General features: G+C 34.8%; 1 protein-coding gene across 1 annotated transcript in view; it reads left to right on the top strand.

The window, feature by feature from the left end:
- SLC13A1 (solute carrier family 13 member 1) overlaps positions 1-10,670 on the top strand; it is a 76,831-nt gene extending 66,161 nt beyond the window's left edge. Inside the window, exons 11-15 of the mRNA XM_054236968.2 lie at positions 892-998; positions 3,315-3,424; positions 7,285-7,446; positions 8,446-8,583; positions 10,469-10,670. Of these exons, the coding sequence (XP_054092943.1) occupies positions 892-998; positions 3,315-3,424; positions 7,285-7,446; positions 8,446-8,583; positions 10,469-10,606 (655 nt within the window). The 3' untranslated portion in view covers positions 10,607-10,670. The remainder of the gene's footprint in view (positions 1-891; positions 999-3,314; positions 3,425-7,284; positions 7,447-8,445; positions 8,584-10,468) is intronic.
- Positions 10,671-22,763: the final 12,093 nt, after the last annotated feature.

Consider the following 22,763-nt stretch of genomic DNA (forward strand, 5'->3'; position numbering starts at 1 on the left):
ACATAACTGAGTTACAAGATAGTAAAATAATCTTTAGCATGCACGTATTTCTTCTCAGACTACAGAAATACACGAATTAATACTGCTGACTTTTAAAACTAAATTCTAATTATTAATGACTGTTTCAGTTATACCTGGCCTTCAGGTTCTTTTACTGTTGAAGCTTCTGGGAACCTGTCTCATTTTAGAATGATCTGATGATTCTGAGACCCCATCTGTTCCTGAATCAGTCTAATTTGTATGGTGATCATTTGTGAGCATTGGCTAAACCACTCCAATAATTAATATTCTTGATTGAGTTTCATGGGTGCAAAGCATTAAGTGGGTTGCTTTCATTTGTATGATATGGTTAGAGCCTATAACCACAGAAGCAGGTGTTATATCTTAGAAAACAGATCAATTCCTTTTCACAAGTTATAGAGGTTTTAGGGGACCACAGAAACATCATGCCTTGCCACAATTTAATAGAAGGATATTATAAATCAATTATATGGAGCTTTGCCTGCCCTAGCAATGTTTCAACTTCAAATCTAGATCAATATAATTAAATTAAATTAAATAATTCAAAGAAGAAATTGTTTAACAAATCTATAAGCTTATCTAAAAGGGAAATTTGCCACCTTGGCCTAGGATGTCAGCATGTGTATATGTGGTAGTCAAAAGAAGAGATATATGGAAACGATAGGAATACAGTCTGAGATTATTGTTTTTTGTGTTATGTCATTTAATTGGGAATCCATATATTTTTAAGGCAGATTATTGAAAATAAATAACCTACACCACCTGCTACTGATAATAACGTACTACTGTTATTCACAAAATTGGTTGGTGTTTTAGCAAACAATAAGTTCTTGATGCTATTTTTAATACATGTATTTGTCCCTTTTACAGGTACCCTGGTTTTGCTACAGATTCAACTGTTGCTCTACTTATAGGACTGCTATTCTTTCTTATCCCAGCTAAGAGAGTGACTAAAACTGCATCTACAGGAGAAATTGGTTGAGTATCATTTAAAATTCTGCATAAATTTAACAGCAGAGCAAAAATTGTAAAATTCCATTGGTTTCACTTGGCACCTAGAGCAGAAAGAAAGCCTATGCTGGCCCAATCCCTGGCTTAGCATGCCCTATTTGCAAACTGCAATGCTGTCTTCAAGCCAGCACGTCTTCCACCTGCAAGAAGGATCATCTTACTTTGCAGAAGTGAGAAGTAGATTTCCTTTTGTATCATGGTTAGGGCTCTGCTACAAGTGATACTATTTGACCCATGGCAAATCCACTTCAAAACTAATCTTACTGTTAGAAAACATAGCAAAGAGAACTTGGAAGACATTGCTTCATTTTGGTACCTTGGTAATAAATGCAGAGGATCTACAAAGGTGATGAATTTCAAGAGAAAGAGTATTTACATTCTCAAAGTAGTCCTGGAGCAAAAGTTAAATCAACCTCACATAGCCATAACCTAGGATCACAATTGCAATAAAAGGGCCAGGTGTGGTGGCTCATGCCTGCAATCAAAGCACTTTGGGAGACTGAGGCAGGAGGATCACTTGAGGCCAGTAGTTTGAAACAAACCTGGGCAGTGTGGTGAGACCCCAGCTCTACCAAAAAATTAAAAAGTTAGCCAGGTGTGGTGGCACACACCTGTAATCCTAGCTACTCCGGAGGCTAATGCAGGAGGATCACTTGAGCCCAGGAGTTGGAGGCAGCAGTGAGCTATGATTGTGCCACTGCCCTGGGCAACAGAGCAAGACTTGGTCTCTAAAAATAGTAATAAAAATAAAAATAAAAGGTGTTCTGTGATAGCATTTATTGTATTTACAACACATGGACAAAGAACTGTGCACATTTGCCTGAGCATGCCACCCTCTCAACACACACACATACTTTTTAAACACAGGATTCATCCATATCTTTGCTTTATAACACAGCATGTTTTGAGTAATTAGATTCCCATCTTGTCAGTGTGGGACAAATAATTTTTAATTGTCTAGAAATAAAATCGTAGACTTGTGGTTTTGTTTGTTCTTATGGGGATAAAACGGATTTATGTAGTTGTGTTGGCCCACCTGACTCTTGAGTCAGAATTCATAAATGACTAATGTATCAGATTTCCAGGTCATATGTGACCAGCACAGCATAGAAATAAATGTCTTTTGTTTTTCACTTGAGAGTAGAATATCTCAATGTGTGTTAAGGAGTTGATGCAGTAAGGAGCACTGATTCCTATGAGACCGTGAGGACTCTGATCATTGCAGTCAAAGCCTTAAAGTCTGGCAGTGGCAGGTACTGAAGAATCCATATTTGACTTAGTTTCCCTGGTTTCCACATCTGAATCCCCTCCCTTAGAAAGAGACTTGCTCCTACCCACCTTTCTCTCTCCCCTCCCTCCTCAAAACCAGTTTTCTCTGCTAAGCTCATTCATGCAAGGTTTAAAAATGACAAATAATATATAATATGTTAAATTTTAAATAAGAAATACATTTTAGAGATGTTTACACTTTAACAAGATATATGACCTTAATCAAAGTAAGAAACTTGATGACTTAATTTCAGTCTTCAATGAGGAAGGATTTGGTTTGGATTTGGGGGAAAGTGATAGGAAAGAAACTTATCAGTAAACTTAAAATCTTACCATCTAGAAGGCTGCCTGCTATACACATGTTAATGGGCAGAATATGTCCTCAAATGAACTTATTTATCAACAAAGCAATGGAGAGATCAGAAGGCAAATATAAAGAGAAATCTTTATGATAATCATATTATAAGCACTGTAAGGACCTCAGAAATAATACTTTATTTAATCTGAATCGAATTATTTTTAAACTGAAATCTTGGTGAATCTATCACGATGCTTCTTATGACTTAAAAACTAATAAAAATGTTCAAATAAATATTAATGGATAATAATTAAAATGCTACAAGATGCTCTTGGAATCAATGAAATATTATCGACATTTTGCATAGCAAAGATTATCATAGTCTAATGCACTGTGCTATTCACAGTTGGCTAAGATGTTAGTGGAATGAATGAATGAATACCATTATAAGTAACAATGTTATAATTTATTGAAATATGTTCCATGATATTACCCAAAGGATTTTTCTAAGTTATAGAGTTGTGGTTTTTTTATGTATAGTATAGTGTGCCACCTCATCCAGGTGGAAATAATTCAAACTCCAGATTAAGTCCATCTTCAAAAACAATGTAGGAATATCACCAACTTCCTGTAAAATGGCTATTTAGGTTGCTGAAGCAAATGTCATATTGTAATACTTTAAGCAATGTGTAACTCCAAGGTTTTTGTCTTGCAGTTGCCTTTGATTACTCTCCACTGATTACTTGGAAAGAATTCCAGTCATTCATGCCCTGGGATATAGCCATTCTTTTTGGTGGAGGGTTTGCCCTGGCAGATGGTTGTGAGGTAAGATATTTAACAATTAGACTGTTTAAAAGAAGAGCATGGAGATATTCAATCTTTGTGTATATTCCATTTCACTCTGTCGTTTTAATGTTGCAAATTTTGCTAGCTATGTAGTGAATATACCACACGAATGAGGTGAGTTCAGAGTTCAAGAAATGTTACAGGCTGCAAGCATGAAACATAGCTTTTATGGTGTTCCAGGATGTCAAAAGAAATAATACAAAAAAAAATAAAATTTTTAATTCACGAAACAGTATTAGAAGACTAGTAAGGAAAAATGTATATGAAAATATGTAAAGTGTCTCCTAGTGAAATAAACTTTTTGTTTGCTTATGGCTTCACCTCATTTCATGATGAATTTGAGTAGCCCTTGGACTTCAATATATTGTGACGCTATTGCTGTCAAGGAAAGAGGATGAGAAATAATATTAGCATTAAAGATACTGAGTAAATGTGTATTGAAAACGTATGGAGAAAATTTCACATAGCCATTTATAACATCATATTATGTCTAGTCTTAGGAAAAAATATGAACATCATGAGATGTTGGTTGACAACTTCTTTGCTCTATCTATCCGGCTGATATAAAGCAGCAGTTTGGGGAGGCCGTCATCTCTTGTAATTACCCTGGTCTTTCTAGAGTTACTGGAAGAAAATTGTCTTCCCCCAGAATTCCATGAAAATTAATTACCCCTGGATTAATTTAAAAACATTCATTTCTGGGTTTCATAGACTTATTTGAAATATTCAAAGCTATGGCTGTTCCATTTTCTTCCTTGGTCATCAAATTGAACAGAATGTTGAGAGAGGTGTCATGTTCAGCCCTTTGGCTTCGAAGAGGTTAAATTTCTATACTACTCAAGACAAATCACTGTCTCTTCTCTTCTTGATAACTTATAGGAAGATAGTCCTTTGCTTCTAACTTTACTGGCAATTTTTCTGCACAGAATTATGTCTCTGGATTGGACGCTAGACACTCAATGTGATCTTGAAAACATCAGTCAGATCCTAGCATGCAAAGTCTGAGGAAACGAAAAGGTGTGGACTCAGTCGGATGCACTAGGTTCCCTCAGTAGAATTGGGTCACCTCACCTACAGTGAGGTCTAGTTTGCTATTAAAAATCTCAATACACAGAACCAAATGTCTACAGGATACCCAGAATAACTCTACCTGTTAGTGACCAGATTAAAGCCATGAGCTACAAGAGTAGGGTGAAGAACAAATGTGCCCCTAAAAACTGGATTATAAAAAATTTGGAGACAATTAACTTTTAAAACTTTTCTTCCTGGCAAATGTCCAGAACCAGAAAACCTTTCTAGTTAGAACAGAACAATGAAACAGCAACAACTATGGAATTCACTTGATTGCAATTATCTTTCTCTTAAATGCAGTCAGTTTTGTTTTAACATGATTTATTATCTCTCATGAGCAGATGGACACTCACAAATTCTTATCAGTGAATATCTCGTCTTCCATCTTCATATATTCCTAAAATTTTTTCACCTAGGTTAAACATGCAGGATTTCTTATTTCGGATCTCTGCTAAAATTGCAATAACAAAAACATGCCAACCCATAAAGACAGACTATATGACAGGAACAAGAGGAGGCAAGAAATGTTGATCACATTAGAAGATGGAAAGAGGATATTTGAGAGGAACTGACTTTGTACAAGTAAAAAAGTAGTGAAATATGAAACATATAGGCTGGCAAAAGGAAGAGTCAACAAGAAACAAGTTGGTTATCCATAGCATCCTGGCATACCTCAGGAATCAGAGGCAGCAGATAACTCTGAAAGCTAGAGAGTAAAAGCCAGAGCTGAATATGGAGGATGGTTTGAAAAGCGTATAAGGATCTATAGGCCTCCGAGACACTTTCCCCAGTCCTGCTGTTGCTCTCTATCCTCCCTGATAGAAAATTGAGATTTACTTGGTCAAAAAATTGAGCCAACGAGACACTGACTCACAAAGAGATAAGAACATTATAACATCAAGCCAAAATGTTCAACAGTCAACTTATAGGTATTTCAGAAAGAGAGAAAAAAATAGGAAGAACATTTCCACAAAATAACCCAATAAATTTGTGAGAACTAGAGACTTTGAGATTCTTGACTGAGAGATTCTTGACTGAGAGAGTTACTGAGTACCCAAAACCAAAGCACTTTATGTAGTAGAATCTTGGAACCATGAGATGAAGATACAATTTCAATGACGTACAGTAGGGGAAACAATATATAGCATAATCATTTCCACATATAATTAGACATAGATAAAACCTATTCTTAAATAATATACTAGTATTAATTTGCGTCAATGTGACTAAAATGGTGGATAATCTTTTTCTACCTAAAAGTCATAAGCAAAAACAAACAAACAAACAAAAATACAAGCCAAAACCACACATTATATTTGCTACTCACATCTGGGAATATCTGTTTCAGCTTTTGATCTGAGGGTATATGGCTTGTAATTAGAGTATTTCTCATGCCACTCCTAGTTATCCTAAAGATTCATACATACAATAGCCATGGAAATTTCACAAAAGGAGTATTTTCCCTTCTATGTTGGGGAGAAACACAGAACAACACACTTGCTAATTTGAGTGTAGCAGGTGTTTCTGCATTATTTATAATGAATCAAAGAGCAGAATGTGATCAGGCTTCTAAAGAATCCAACTGAAACCACAGGAAATGGAGTAATGGCTTGAAAGTGTGGAGTTATAATTATTTTGAACCTAGAATCCTACAAATACAAAACAATGAGAACAGTGGGAAAAGAAAATAAAAAGGTTTTCAGGCATGCAAAGACTCATGTATAATTCCTGAGAATTATACCAATTCTCAGGAACTTATAGAAGACAGTGCTCCCCCAATGCAAAAGAGTAAATAAAAAAATGATTCCCACAAAGTGGGGGGGAGAAGGAACATCATAATATGACAGCAAAGAGAGGTCCCGGAACAACAACAGTTGAGTACATTTAAACGGAAACTAAGCCAAATGGAGCAGGAGGAGGAAATATTCCAGAATAGATACTGCTATAAGGGAACATGAGAAGACATCAATTACCTGATACGTTCATCTATTTGTGGGGAGTTTTTCAGTTCTACTGGAGAATGTGATGAATTGGTAATAGGTACTTAGAAAAGTAACAGAATGAGACAATTATTTCTTGTGGGGAAGGGAGAGTAAATGTACTGATAGGATGCTAAGTGGTTTAGCTATGAACAATATTTATTTAATCATAGTGGTAAACATTAAGTATTGACTTAACCAAAAATGTTCATATGAGTATGGGGGGAATGAAGAAACAAGAAATCTATGTATGGTGGATGATGTAAGATAACTGAATTCTCATGTAACACTTTAGAAAGTCAGTAAATAATGTCTAAATTTTAAAATTAAGCAAAAAATCACAGAATATTATTTTAAAAGGTGACTATAAATACCTAAATACAGCTAGCTATAAGTGGCTAATAAAGATTGCAGTTGTTGCCTCTGCAGAATATAACTTAGGAATAGAGAGAGGTAAATCAGAAGGGCTACTCTTTTCTTAAAGGCCCTAATACTACATGATCTATTAAAATATCCAAATATATAAATTAGATAAAATTAAAATGTAATTGAAAAAAGTGGGAACACATTTCAAACTTCCTAAACCACGTCAATAGTGTTAAAGTAAGACTAATCAATGGCTCTTCCTACCAAAGCCACCCGGACCTACCAACCACAGACAAATGAGAGATTAAAATTGTATTTTAGAAAGTGAGTTTTCAAAGGATATAATGGTTTTTACGGATTTTACTGTGTCTGATTACAAAGAATTATTCATGAGTGACAAATATTACCAATTTTCTTTTTTAGGAATCTGGATTATCTAAGTGGATAGGAAATAAACTATCTCCTCTGGGTTCATTACCAGTATGGCTAATAATTCTGATATCTTCTTTGATGGTTACATCTTTAACTGAGGTAGCTAGCAATGCAGCTACCATTACGCTCCTTCTCCCAATATTATCTCCATTGGTGAGTATCTGTTTATCCCGTTTTTTACTCTTCATTAAGAACAGTGTTCTGCTGTGCAATGCTGGTTCTCATGTTGTGGTATGGAATACGTTTTGGTCTAAATGGGCCTCCTGAAAGTAACTTATAGGGTGGTCTTTATTTGTTTTCATGTCCAAGCAGCATGATCTTAAGTGAACAACTTCCTTTTTCTCAGTCCAGCTTTTTCCTTTATAAATAAGAGAGAGAGAGTCAGACTGGATCCATTTTAGATATAAGACTTAGAATTTAGCATTTGCTGGTAACTTTAGTATTTAGATCTTTAACTACTGACACTTCTGCCTCCTGAACATTGTTCCTAAATTTCTAAGAAGTAGTTCACACAAGTGATTTGCAAATGAATGAAAAACTAGGCTCAGACTTCAGGCTTCAGGCTTAAATATCTTAGACACAGTTTTCTGCTGCCCAGGGAAGAATTTTTAAAAAGTAAGTGGGTTTACTAAGAGAGAGCTACAGGGACTTGAGAACTTATGTGAGCTCTGTTGCTCACCAGCTGCATGCTTGGACAAGCGACTTTAGCCTCTCTGGGCCTCAGTTTCTTCATGTTATTTGAGGATATAGCAACCATCTCATGAGATCATTGTAAAAATTTAATACGTATAAATATATGACATTTATTATATTATATATAAACTATATTATGTGTAAATATATGAATATATACATATATAAAAACATTTAGCACAGCACCTAGCAATAGATAAGTAATAAATGGTTGCTGTTTTTATTTAGTTTCTGGAATAAATAATATTTTATTTTCTAAATGAACTAGACTGTAATGTTTAAGTGGGCATCAATAATTGTATAAGCAACAAGAGAATGAGACATTTTCTTAATACTATTCTTCAATTTATAACTGTGTTGCTGTGTATAATTTTATGTCATTAGGTTCATTTGTTCATTTGTTTTGTTTGATGTCTACCCTCAAAATTTTACTTACTCTTTTTTTGTCTGTTACAATAGGCTGAAGCCATTCACGTGAACCCTCTTTTTATTCTTATACCTTCTACTCTGTGTACTTCATTTGCATTCCTCCTACCAGTAGCAAATCCACCCAATGCTATTGTCTTTTCATATGGTCATCTGAAAGTCATTGACATGGTGAGTCAGCTGAAAAAACACTATCAGATCCAACACACATCTTGATGTGTGCTATGTCTTGACACATCTTCCCTTTTATACAACAGTCAACCACAGAAAAAGCATGGCCTGAGTTCCGTTTGTGAAGGTGTGTGCGTGACTAATCATAGAATTATTTTTAAGAGTGATAATCAGACCATTCTAAGTTATGGTCACAAACAGAGAGATGTTGAATGCATCAGTAATGTTTTGGAAGAAGGAAAAGAGCACTGAACATGCTCCACACAACAGCTTACACTTATAGGTCTACACTAGGATCCAAACGGATCTAGGTGAAAGGAAGAAATCGGGTTAAAGAAACCCAGGCATCAAAACAACACTGTTGTTTGCTATCACAAACATTTATGCAACCAACATTTCCTCTGAATGAGACACGGGTCAGTGCCTGACTGATGAAAAAGTGTCTTTCTTGTTTTGATTTCAATACCAGGACCTAACATGAAAACACAAGCAAACAATAATGAAGAATTTAACTGATGCACATTTTTGCCAAATACAAAAGTACTGGTAGTTAAGAACTGGCTTGAGAATATTCTGGTAGTTTCCAAATCTTCACACCAATTTCCAAACCAACCCAAATGATAATGTAGCCAAAGTCAATTCAGTGAGCTTCCTATGCAAATACAGTCAAGGTAAGTCCTGGCTCCATTTCTCTCACACGGACTGCTGTTCCTAAATCCTTACAACATAAACATTCCAGAAATGCCTCTACACAGAAATGACACAATATTCATTTCATAATATAAGCAATGCCTGATATATATGTATTGAAAAGGGTAAAAACAGGATTCTGGGATAGATGAGTAGCTGGCTTGCATGGACAGGGAATAGGGCCTCTATTAACATTCTTTCCAGGTATTCTCCTTTTGCTTCGGGGCTCCATGTTTCAATCAGAGAATGAAGGAGTAAGCAGACTTTCTCTGTAAAAGCCCAGATGGTATCTGAGGCTCAGTGGGGCTCCATGTTCTCTGTCACAACTACTCAACTCTGCCATTGAATTATGAAAGCAAAGAAAATATGTAAACAAATGAGCATAGTTGTGGTCCAATAAAGCTTTGTTTACCAAAACAAATCAAGGGCAGTAGTTTGCCAATTTTTATTTTAACAGATAGAAAGCAACTTTGAGATTGTTTAATGGACTGTAAAATAATGATATAAGAGCTAAAACCGGGAGAACTCTAAGAAAGATAAACGACATGGTGTAAAATCTCAATAAGAAAATATTGAAGGTTAAATTAATAATCATGTTGAGTGAATATAAAAGATACAGTTGTCATATGGTGTCCTGAATCTTATTCATTGAAATATAGAACCACAAAACTGAAATTCCTATTTAACCTGAAATGGCAGATTTCTAAGGGACATGGATGAGTCTGGAAACCATCATTCTCAGCAAACTGACACAAGAACAGAAAATCAAACACTTCATGTTCTCACTCTTAGGCGGGTGTTGAACAATGAGAACACACGGACACAGGGAGGGCAGCATCACACACTGGGGTCTGTTAAGGGTGCCAGGGGAGGGACAGCAAGGGGTGGGGAGGTTAGGAAGGAATAACATGGGGGAGAAATGCCAGATATAGGTGATGGGGGAATGGAGACAGCAAACCACACTGCCATGTATATACCTATGCAACAATCCTGCATGATCTGCACATGTACCCCAGAACCTAAAGTACAATTTAAAAAAATTTTTAAAAAAAGAACTCCTAAATTTAAGAAATGACAATTTATGCTAATCATTTAGGATGCATGTAAACCTGGCATATACCTGCTGCAACAGGATTCTATTTCTCCTGTAGGCTTCCTTTTGGGACACTGACATGTATGCTCTTTCCTGTTCAAGGTCAAAGCTGGACTTGGTGTGAATATTGTTGGTGTTGCCGTGGTTATGCTTGGCATATCTACATGGACTGTACCCATGTTTGACCTCTACACTTACCCTTCGTGGGCTCCTGCTATGAGTAATGAGACCATGCCATAACAAGCACAAAACTTCTGACTATCTCATGGTAATTTCTGGAAGGCATTAATAATTGACTGTAAAATGTGGCTCTAAGTAACTAATGACACACATTTAAATCAGTTATGGCATAGCTGCTGCAATTACTGTGAATACCTGAAACCTGCTGTTATAACTCAGAGTCCATATTTGCTACTGCAGTGCAACTAAAGGGCATCTATGTGCCTTCATCAAGAAGCCCATGTTTGAGATTTTGCTCATGAGCCATCTGCAACTTGCTTCATCATAAGAATAATTTATAACTTGACCTTCAAGGAGATTAGATCGTTTGTTTCATCTTACAGTTGGAGTTCAATGTAACATTTTAAATGCAATTTATTATTTCAGAAACTTCCCATGAAACTAAAAATAGAAAATAAGATATACAAGTTAATTTGGTACTTGGATAAATCATTTCCACAGTGTCGTTCAAGAGAATTTGCTGAGAAACCAAAGCCATGGTCATCTGGTGGTGCAGAGAAAAGTTTAAATGAAATATGCATTTCCTCATTTAAAAAATCCAATTGGATTATTCTTAATATATACATATATTATGAAAATTGAGATTGAAGCAGTAATTCCAAAATTATAGCTGAATATACTATATAACAGAAAACTTATAGATAAGGATTTATTTCTACTGAACTCTATAGTTACAGTAAAATAATTCATGCTTTTGTGATCTTAGCACACTGAGAAATTCATTTTGTAGAGCTATGGATAAGGCTTCCTATGATTTGTACTAGTAGTACACTATAGTTAGAAAGGAAAGCTAAACACTATAAAACTATTAACACATTTTTGTATCTGAGTAACAACCTTTCTTAAATGTTTATCTTAGTTTAGAAATGCATAATCTCATATGTTAAAAATAAAGAGATGTCAAAATCTAAATTAAGTATCAGTGTGTATACAGACAGAAAAATCATGTAACTCTATGATGTTAACATTGCAATGAAATTTCAGAAGAAAAAAGAATAAGAATGAAAACTGCTGACATATTACAAAAGAGAAAAATAAATCATTTAAGAGCAAATCAAGAAGAAAAAACCTAAACATTTACACAAAAGTAGGGTAAGAATGGTCTTCTAGAAGTCAGGATGTGAAAAAGAGTGAGTTTCCAATTACCCTGATGTGACCATTACACATTGTATAGAGGTATCAAAATATCATATACACCCCCAAAATATGTACAAATATTATATATCAACAAACAAGTTATTTAAGGAGTAAGTTCTATTGGCATTCCAAAATTAGGCTAAAGGAAAAATGAACAAAAGCAAAGTAATGTGCACAGTTAGCAAAAGAGGCAGATGTTATATCACAGCAGGTCTCATGCTAAAAATACAATGAAAGACAAAGCAAAAAATAAATCTTTGTTATCCTTAATCCTCATTGACACTTTTCTAGATGTTACTGCCCTTGTCGTTTTTAGTCAAATAAGATTATTTGCAGACTTATTTTTTGAAACTAAGTATAGCAAAGAGGGTTTTTAAAAATAATATTTCTTTTTAACATATACATTATTAATTGTCCATGTTCATTATTTTTCTACATTTATCAATGGGACAATGCAAAACATTAATCATTTTTTCAAAGAAAAAAATTGTCCATGTAAAGCTTAAATTATAATATTGCTGCTTTGTATAAATCTTCTATGTTTATTCTATTCACTTGTTCCTTTCCCTATCACATTTTACACATGTATTTATAATCTATAGTATTTATTACATTTCTGCTTTATCTAGTCATTCAATTTATCACTGCTGAATTATATCATATCATGGATGCATTTTAATTATGAAAACATAAAATGTCTTTTCAAATTATAATGAGTAAATTTTGGTCTCAAGAAAATCATGTAAACATTTCAGCTTGAATAATTTTAATGAATTACTTCCAATAGCTGCCAGCTGAGTATGTGAAAAATAATACTTAGTGAAAATTTGTTTAATTGAGTGATATAGTTCTCTTACTATATGTTTGATTGATATATCAAAAATGACTTAACTGACCCATTTCACATTTGTCCCATTTACATTAAAGTTCTCAAGTTCTTTTGGTTTGAGAATTGCATGCTGTCTTTGAAAGTTTCCAGAAGGCAATTCTCAACAGATGATCAAACTCTTTTGTCTTCCCATTCTGTGGTAGATAGTGTTTTTGTCATTATCTTGATCATTAATTAGAGGTTAACTAGAAGTCTTTGTCACTTTGAATTTCAGCATTTTACTTAGAATTCGATCTTGTCTAGATAATAGCAGCCATTCTATTAAGTGCCTACATACTGTCTGTTTATGCAGGTACTTGAAAGGCACTGGCATATGTACATCTTTCACTCACCTCAACTGCTGCTGTATATGTCAGTGTCTCTAGAATTCACACTTCTTTTCCCTTATATGTGTGCAATATTTTCACCATGGTGTCCAAAGCTTTCTTTTTCAGCCTGGGAGGTACATAATTTTAGACAATAGTACTAATGAACATTATTAGCAAAAACTGACAAAATGATATCCTGGCACATTGTATCTTGACATGTGTACCATGTATTATTAAGTGTCAGAGTACTATTAGATATATTATTATATCTCTATCATGGCTAAATATATGAGTCCTTGTGATGACATTTCTGTTCTAAAATTTTGGTTTCATTCATGAATTTTATTTTTGCTTGAGTATGTGGATTTTACCAAATTAAATGTTTTAAAAAATTTTTAATAGAGAAAGTATTGTGTTAGGAATGTAAGAGTAAAACTGAATGAATGGTATCAGTTTTATTATTCTAGCATAATCTAAAAAATGAAATAGTTAAAATTATTACTCCAGGGCTGTATTAATCATGCTATTTCTAGATGAAGCAAATTGTTCAGCAAAAACTTACTAGTTGAGTTTTGGGAATGCAAATACCAAAACCCCAGGTCCCTATTATACAGGCAAGACCAGATTAATCCAGGAGTAAACAGTGAAAATAACATTTAATGGAGGCAGAAATTAAAAGCTTTCTCCAAATATGGGAATCTCTATTTGTCTAGAAAGAAAAAAACAGAGTTTAAAAAATATATAAGGGGAATTTTCTTACTGATAGTATAGTGATACAGATACAGGGTGAGATCTTTTTGAAGTTAAATAATAAAAAATATTGAATAACATAATTGTGTCCACAAGAAAATAATGGAAGTCCTCAGAAGAGAAAGGTGAAGCACAAGCAAGAATCCAGAGATTTAAGCAAAAACTGAAGGTGGTAACTGCTGATTCCTCTAGATGTCTTAATAGGTTCATAATGAATGGGAAATGTTACAAACATTTAATCAGAATTCCAGGAATATATGATAAAAAGAATAAAGGAAGTATAATAAAAAATACAGTGGCTGAGAATTTTTTAATATTAATAAGACAGTTTTTCCAAGATTGTGGATTAGAGGCTTTCAGTATGCCTCAATCACTTGGAAATAGCAAAATAGTAAATAATGATCAACTTTGTGAGCTTTGATTGAAGAAGGAAAATGGGCAATTCACTGAAATAGCAAAGGACACCCAAGACCTTGGGTAGGAGAAAGTGGGCAAGCAGCCCCGGTGATGGCATTTGGCTGATAGAAATGAGTGAAGCCCCATTATGTGAGAAGGACTGTCAGTCTCCCTCTGGGACTCACCTTTTCACTAAGGATATGTACAACCCAAGCACCCTGTTTCTCCCAGTTTCTGGAGCTAACTTGGAGAAAGGTTGAGAGATGAAGAGAGGGAAAGACATCAGGAAAAGCAGCAGGTATTGTCCAAGATCTGAGACTGAGAAAAGGATGCCATTGTTAATTCAGACTCATATAAAGAAAACTATCATTTAGAGACCTGGCACTAGCAGGCACTGTGGGCATTTTCATCTTTGGCCAAAGACTGGAGAGCTTGCTCCAGAGTAGGGGAAGGGCTCCCGTGTCCAGAATTGAGTGGCTAGTATGGAGAGTGCCCCAGCAATAGGTACTGAAATTAGGCTCTCTCCCATTGTAGGACTGGAGCAGGAGGAGAGTTGCTGAAGACAAGGTTTCTCCTGCTCAGTGAGGCTTACAGCCAGACTTGGCTTTATGACCTGGAAATAGTCTCTGTATGCCATTGCTGGGTACCCAGTCTGTTCTCTTGGTCAGTTGGGGAACAGTGCCCCACCAGCTCTAAGGAGTGGGAAGAATGAGTCCTCTCTTTCCTGAAGATTACCCCTCAGTGCAGACTACCCTTAAGAAGGGGGCAGAGTACAGCCACCAAAGCCCCCCTTGGGTGAGAGAAAACATGAGCACAGAACCAGCTGCTGAAGTGAGTACCACCAAAGCCCAGTAATGAATTTGGAGAGGGGGGTCATTCCTTGCTACTTGCCCCTTGCCCCTACATCCCAGTGCACTGCAGCAGACATGACAGCAGCTCTTCAAATTGGAGCTGGGAGGAGTGTGGGCTGAAAGAAGATGCTTCTTGGGTTTTTCCAGTGACTCCATTCATACTTAAAATTAGAAAAAAATTAAATTAATATGGAACCAAAAAAAGCCTAAATAGCCAAGGCATTTTTAAGCAAAAAGAACAAAGCTGGAGATATCACATTACCCAACTTCAAACTGTATTACAAGGCTACAGTAACTAAAACAGCATGGTACTGGCACAAACACAGACACATAGACCAATGTAACAGAATATAAATAACAGTGGACAGCTACAACCATCTGATCTCTGACAAAGTTGACAAAAACAAACAATGGGGAAAGCACTCCCCATTTAATAAATGGTGCTGGGATAACTGGCTAAATATATGCAGAAGATTGAAGCTAGACCTCTTCCTAATACCATATATAAAAATCAACTCAAGAGGGATTAAAGACCTAAATGTAATTCTCAAAACCATAAAAACCTTGGAAGACAACCTAGGCAATACCATTTTTGACATAGAACCTAGCAAAAAGGATGAAGATGCCAAAAGCAATTGCAACAAAAATAAGAATTGACAATTGGAACCTAATTCAACTAAAGACCTTCTGCATGGCAAAAGAAACTATAGACTAAGCAGAAAACCCACAGAATGGGAGAAAATAATTGCAAACTATGCATCTGACAATGATCTTAATATCCAGCATCTAGAAGGAACTTAAATCAACAATAAAAAGTGAACAATCCCATTAAAAAGTGGGCAGGGAACATGAACAGGTATTTCTCAAAAGAAGACATACACACAGCCAACAAGAATATGAAAAAGTGCTCAACATCACTAATCGTTAGAGAAATGCAAGTCAAAATCACAATTAGATACCATCCAATACCGGTCAGAATGGCTTTTATTAAAAAGGCAATAAATAACAGATGCTAGCAAGGTTGCAGAGAAAAGGAAGGATTTATCTACTGCTTGTGGGAAAGTAAATGAGCTCAGCCATTGTGCAAAGCAGTTTGACAACTTCTCAGATAACTCAAAGCAGAATTACCATTCAACCCACCAATTCCATTATTGAGTATACACCCAAAGAAATATAAATCATTCTACTATAAAGACATAGGCACAGGTATGTTCATCCCAGCATCATTCACAATAGCAAAGACCTGGAACCAACCCAAATGCCCATCAATGATAGACTAGACAAAGAAAATGTGGTACATATACACCATGGAATACTATACAGCCATAAAAAAGAATGAGATCATGTTTCTTGCAGCAACATTGATGGAACTAGAGGCTATTATACTAAGTAAACTAATGCAGGAAGTGAAAACCAAATGTTTCACTTCTACATGTTCTCACTTATGAGTAGAAGCTAAACACTGAGTACATATGGACACAAAGAGGTGAACAACAGACAGAGGGACCTACTTGAGGTTAGAAGGAAATGGTGTGAGGATCAAAAATCTACCTATCAGATATTATGCTTATTACCTGGGTAGCAAGATAATCTGCACGCCAAACCCCTATGACATGCAATTTGCCTATATAAGAAACCTGTACATGTAACCCTGAACCTAAAATGAAAGCTAAAAAACTAAAAAATAAAATAAATTCCTTAAGAAAAATAAGGCATGTCACAAAAGACCTAGAATAGACATTAAACTTAGTAGTGCTCAACATCTAGTTCAGTATCCAGTCTGAAATAAGATTGATAGTTATAATTAGGGTTAAGGTTAAAGCTTTCCCTTATGATGAAGATTAAAACCAAAATGCCAGATAACACCACTTCTATTAAACATTTAACCTGAAACTCTAGATAAAGGAGTAAAACAGAGAAATAGAAGGCAATAGCAGACAATTCTTACTGAAATGTAAACAATAAACTATCATTTTTATATGACATAATTTTCTACATAATCAAAATTATTATTTTAATGATGTTTCCATATACAATATACAGAAATTAATTGCATTTTTATAAAATGGTAACAAACTATTGGAAAATGTAGTTTAAAAAAAATGTACTCTTGTGCCTAGGAATAAATTTAACAAAATGTGAACAAAAACTTTAAGAAGGAAATTATAAAACTTTAGAAAGACACTAAAGAAGGCCAAACTAAGTAAATGGAGAGACCTATACTTTCTAGACTTTAGCTCATGTGCCTCCTCCACATTCTTATGGGAAGGGAAAATAAAAATAGAGCATTGTATCTGTAGGCATGATTATTTGTCACTTTGTCTTTTAGGTCTTCCAAAATCAAAAAGCTTTAGACAAGCTATATATCATGACTAAGAAATATATACTCTTTAAGAAAATACACAAGAGACTAGCTGATAAGCACATCAATTACTTAAAAAAAAATTTCTCCAAGGCCTGTTCAATAACTGATTTATAAATGATGACTTATAATCCTTACATTATAGTTCTTAAAAAGGAACTGTAGCTGATTGATATATACAACAACTCTATGACAAAAACTCACTGCCATCTGCTTTCTAAAGCAGATAGTTTTGTTACTTCCTCGACGAGGATTCTTTGTTCAAATACTTATTCCACCAGCTTCTATATATAGTACACAATGCTTTTTAAATTGTTTACCTAACTTTAGTCTGCAGGCAGGAAGACTTGAAGTTAACCTTTTTCTGGTCCATTGTTTTCTTCTTCTTCTTTATTCTGACATTGCAGAAAGTAAAAATAATTATAATAATAATAGCTCAAGAATAATTCTGAAGTCCTGTTTTCTTTTAAATTAGTTATAAAAAGATAATGTTTTCTCCTCCAATCATACTTAAAGTTACTAAAGAAAATCAGAAATTTAATGAGGGTATAGTTGAAGTGAGCTTCTTTCTCAGTCTTAAGCAGCAATTGCTCCATAAACTGTGCTGCTTCATTCACTGCATTTGCCATTGGAATCGTGATGTTGATGAATTGTACCAACATAGACCCACAAATCCCTCCTTCAGCCTGCCCCCGATAAAACCAAACAGAGTTGCTGGCCTCATCACTCAAAACATTGGCTTGAATTCAAAGATTTCCAACATAATGACCATGTAATAAAGACCTGGCTTACTTAATAGTCTGGGATTACGAGAAATCTTATGGCTTTATAAACACTTTGCTTTGGGTGTTAACATGCTGTCCATTTAGTAGTTCCTCTTTCACATTTAGAGCAGAAATTGCCCTTCTCTAATTGTTTTGGTAGTGCTCAACGTTATGTAAATGAAATCAATATGGTTCCACTGAAAGAGTGCAGGCCTTAGACTCCAAAGACATAAACTCAAGTTCCACTTTCACCATTTAGTGGCAGTGAAGCACCGAGTTAGTCAGATAACTGCCCCGAGCCTCATTATCTAATTTGCAGTATTGAATAATCTGCTTATTTTGCCCTATCCAGTATTCTTCCCTATCTTTTCTCACCACAGAAAGGAAAAGTCATTGTTATGGGACCATATTCCTCTGCATTAAAACTTCAGTGTACACAGCAATTTTACAGCCTTGAACTTGAGTGTGCAAAAATGAAACTTTTTCCCCATATATTGGTATAATTTTGCTCTCAAGCTGCAATTTGCCTTGGTAGCAGAACACTTAATCTAATGAAATCGAAGTCAATTTAGTCATTTTAGTGTCTTAGCAGTGATTTCAAACAACTTATTCAACTTAGTTTTGTTTTTCAGCTCCCTTCTCCTGTTCTTTTCTCCTTGTAATATTCATCTAAGTGTCGTAGGCCTTGAAGCTCTCACTGAATGAGATGCATCTGGTTTTTGTGATTAGCAATTGTCCATAGTGGATTCCACTGAGATATACAATTCCACTGAGATTCTCTGAAATATATTATTACCATGTTTTATCATTCACTTCTGATTCCAAGATCTACTCATGCTTTTTGGCTCATGCAACTCATATCATCCTTGAGATCAACATGTCTTCATCACTGCTACAAGCCCTATTGATCCACCACTTCAAGGGCCTGTGAGACTTTGGATGCTCTCTGCACCTCTTTGAGGACTCAGGTGTCTTGGGAAGAAAGTGCTTCTTGTTCTCATCTGTGCCTACATGCTCCTTCCCACTAGCCTACTCTACTACAGGGATCCATGCTAAGTGAAAGGGACAGGGAGCCTGAAGCTCACATCTGAAACTCAGAGGAGTCCAAATGTTAATGAGTTCATGGCAAACCTATTAAAAGTAACCCTATAGCCAGAGAACAGAGCAAATTAGCCTAGCTCAATTGGGGACCAAAACCATTGTCTGCCTAGAGTGGTGCCTATAAACACAGGATCTGGACGCTGACTACCAGGACCAAATCCCTGCTTCACCAGTCACCTCCTGTGTATCCTTAGGTGTGTTATTTGACCTCTACATGTCGCAATTTCCTCATTCTTAAAATAGGCTACTAATAGTATATCTTCATAGTGTCATGAGGATTAAATAAGTTGATGCACATAAAACATGGAGCGGCGCTAGCTGTAATAAAACTCAATATTAGATAGCATTCTTACAACTGCTGTAATACTCATTTCTTAGTGAATCACACAGAAGTAATTGCCTATACATCTACTAGGCTTGATAAAACTCTTTATTTGGGCTATTTAGACAAAATCTCCTTAAAACTCCAGTTAAGTGAATTTTATTTAAGTTAGAAAGATTCTTCCTAGTTCATAACCCCTACGTAGAGACTTCTAGGGGATCATTTAATTTTAATTCATTTCTCCTTGGTTGAGAGAGAACACTGGAAGTAAAAGTGAACAGAGTATGTACTTCAAAAATGAATCTCTATTTACAAAACTCAGCATAAAAAGAAAATAGAAGAAAATTTAAACTCTATATACAACACTAAACACAAGTTCAGTATCTTATTGAAATAATGTGGCATGTTGGTATAGACTAAGCCCCTCACTTCATTAACTAATCATCATCATCAGGTTTCACTTCAGGGATTTTTAGATAGTTCAAAATTCTCCATGTTGTCAGAGCTCCCTGGAGCATTTTCTGCAAGGTTGCTGATTTATCTCAGCAGCTGTAGTTCCTTACACCTGCTGATCTGAACCTTACCCTTTGAAGCCCCCTCAGCAGCAAGTATATGGTGGAGCCACTGAGTCGGACTCCATGCCTTTGTGGTTATTTTCCTGTAAAAAAAATGTGTTGAAGAGTACCAAAATATTGGAAATGTCATGTAGCTTCTCCTTTATCCAAGGAAGATCAATTTGCTCTCATATCCATGCACAATAGCCAGCATTTTCATTATTCCTTACTTAGTTATTCTAATTGCTTCATTCTGTCCTTTTTTTTTTTTAAATGCAGCTCATCTTTCTTTGCTGACACATTCCTCTCTTTTCTTAAGCTGTAAATGTTCTTGGACTCTTCAGAAGAGTCAGATGCTATTTATCAGAGTCTCTCAGAATAGTGGCCTCTTTCTACATCTACATATTCTATGACCTATGAATAAATTTTCAAATAAAGCTTGAAAATGAAATAAAAACCTTACATTTCATGCAATGATTTTTAAACTCCAAGTCATCCTGAAAGAGAATGGGGAGAATTTTGGTGGAAGAAACTTAGGATAGAGGGAAAGAGATGTTTTGAAAACAGCACTTCTGATCAACCTAGATATGGCTGACATGAAATCTGCTTCTCGTTTGAAGAAAGATCCTAGCTCTGCAAAAAAAAAAAAAAATGTATGTGTATGCTATTAGGCTTTCAGACTGGCTTCCAGGGTCCTTTCTAATCTTACTCTTCCTGAAAGAGTTTATGGACTTTTACCACCTTAGACAATCTAACATAAACTGTATAGAGTAAACATGTTTGAGACTAGGACAGGAATCCAAAGAACTCTAGTTATAATAAATAAATTAATTGGAATAGAATTGACATCTTAAATATTTTGATGAATACACTATCGCTCTCTATTTAGATAGTCTAATTTTGCTGAGCAGCATTACATAGTTTTCGGCATGAAGTTTTGCTCATCCTCAAAAATATTTTATACTTTTGTGCTATTGTATTTTACTTTTTATACTATTGTAAATGGTTTTGGTTTATACCTTCAATTTCTGATTTTTGCTAGAATTTAGGAATACATTTTCATAAATCGATTTTGCATCCTGAACACTTGCTAAACTTTCTTGTTAGATCTAGTTGCTTTCTTGTAAGTTTCATAGAAGTTTCCACTTAAACAATAATGTTTCTCTGAATAAATCCAGTGATATCTTCCTCCCTTCCAACCCCAGTCCTTCATTTCTTCTCCTTGCCTTAAGACATCCATGCCTTTTTCTTTCTTTTAGTAGCAAAGCAATTTTTACAATTAATTATGAATGCTACCAGTAAAATTTTCATAAAGAGTCTTCATAAAATTGAAGAAACTCTCTTCTGTTGCTAGCTGAGATCATTTTATATTAAAGAGAAATGAATGCTATTATTTGTCAAATGCTTTTTCTGCATCTTTTGAAATGATCTTATGGTTTTCTTTTTCAGTTTGTTACTGTACTGAATTATATTAAATTAAACCAACTTTGAACGTGATTCTTTAGAATACATTTTATACATCGTTAGTTTTTATTTACTAACATTTTATAAAGAATTTTTACATTAATTTTCAGGAGGGAGGTTGGGCTATAGCTTTGTTTTCTGGTTTTTCTTTTTTTGATCAGGTTTTGGTATTAAAGTAATGCTGGCCTCAGAGAATGAGTTAGGAAGCATTCTCTTCATTTAGCTAGAAAAGTTTGTATAAAATTTAAATACTTTGACTTTTATTGAAATTTGTTTATAAAATAATATGGCTTATCTTGGTAAATATTCTGCTTGTCATTGAAAAGAACATATGTACTTCTATTGGTGATGAAATATTTTAAAATGTCAATTGGGTCAAATAGTGAGAGGGGTGTTCAATTATTCTATGTCCTTACTGATTTTCTGTGTATTTGTTCTGTCAATTATTGAGAGAGGTGTGTTGAAATCTTTGCCTATAATTATGGATTTTTCTCTTTTCCTGGCATTTTTATCAGGTTTATGTTTTTTGAAGTTGTGATTTAGTGTATAAACATTTAAGTTTCCCATGTACTTTTTATAAGTTTATGTCATTGTCATAACAAATTTCCCTTGTCATTGCTGATATTCTTCACTTAACATACTTTACCTAAATATACTGATATTAATGTAACGATTTCAACTTTATAATTAGTTTTAGCATGAGTTATCTTTTCCTATCCTCTTATTTTTAACCTATTTGTGTCTTTTTAAAGTGAGTTTCTTACAGGCAAATGTCTTGCTTTCTCATTTTTCAATTAATTCTGACAGGCTCTGCCTTTTTAAATTGTGTATTTTAGGTAATCAACGTTTAATGTGATTATTGATATGATTGCTATTTATTTGTTCCAGGCTTTGTTTTCCTCTTGTACTGCCTTCTTTTGGACTAATTAACTTTTTTATGATTTTATTTCATTTTATTTGTTGACTTGCTGAAATTTTTTTGGTTGAGAGTTTATAGTCTTCAACTTTTACTTATTACAGTTTAATTTAAGTAATATATCATTTTATGTATGATATAGCTTGGATATTTTTTTCCCCTAAATCTCATGTAGAGAAATGTGATCCCCTATGTTGGAGGTGGGCCCTAGGGGGAGGTAATGGTGGTGGATCCTTCATGAATGGCTTGATGCCCTCCCTGCAGTAATGAGTGGGTTATTGCTCTATTAGTTCATGCAAGAGCTGGTTGCTACAAATGGCCTGGCACCTTCTCACCATTCTCC

The sequence above is a fragment of the Callithrix jacchus genome, chromosome 11 (assembly GCF_049354715.1).
Source record: "Callithrix jacchus isolate 240 chromosome 11, calJac240_pri, whole genome shotgun sequence".
Lineage (NCBI taxonomy): Eukaryota > Metazoa > Chordata > Mammalia > Primates > Cebidae > Callithrix > Callithrix jacchus.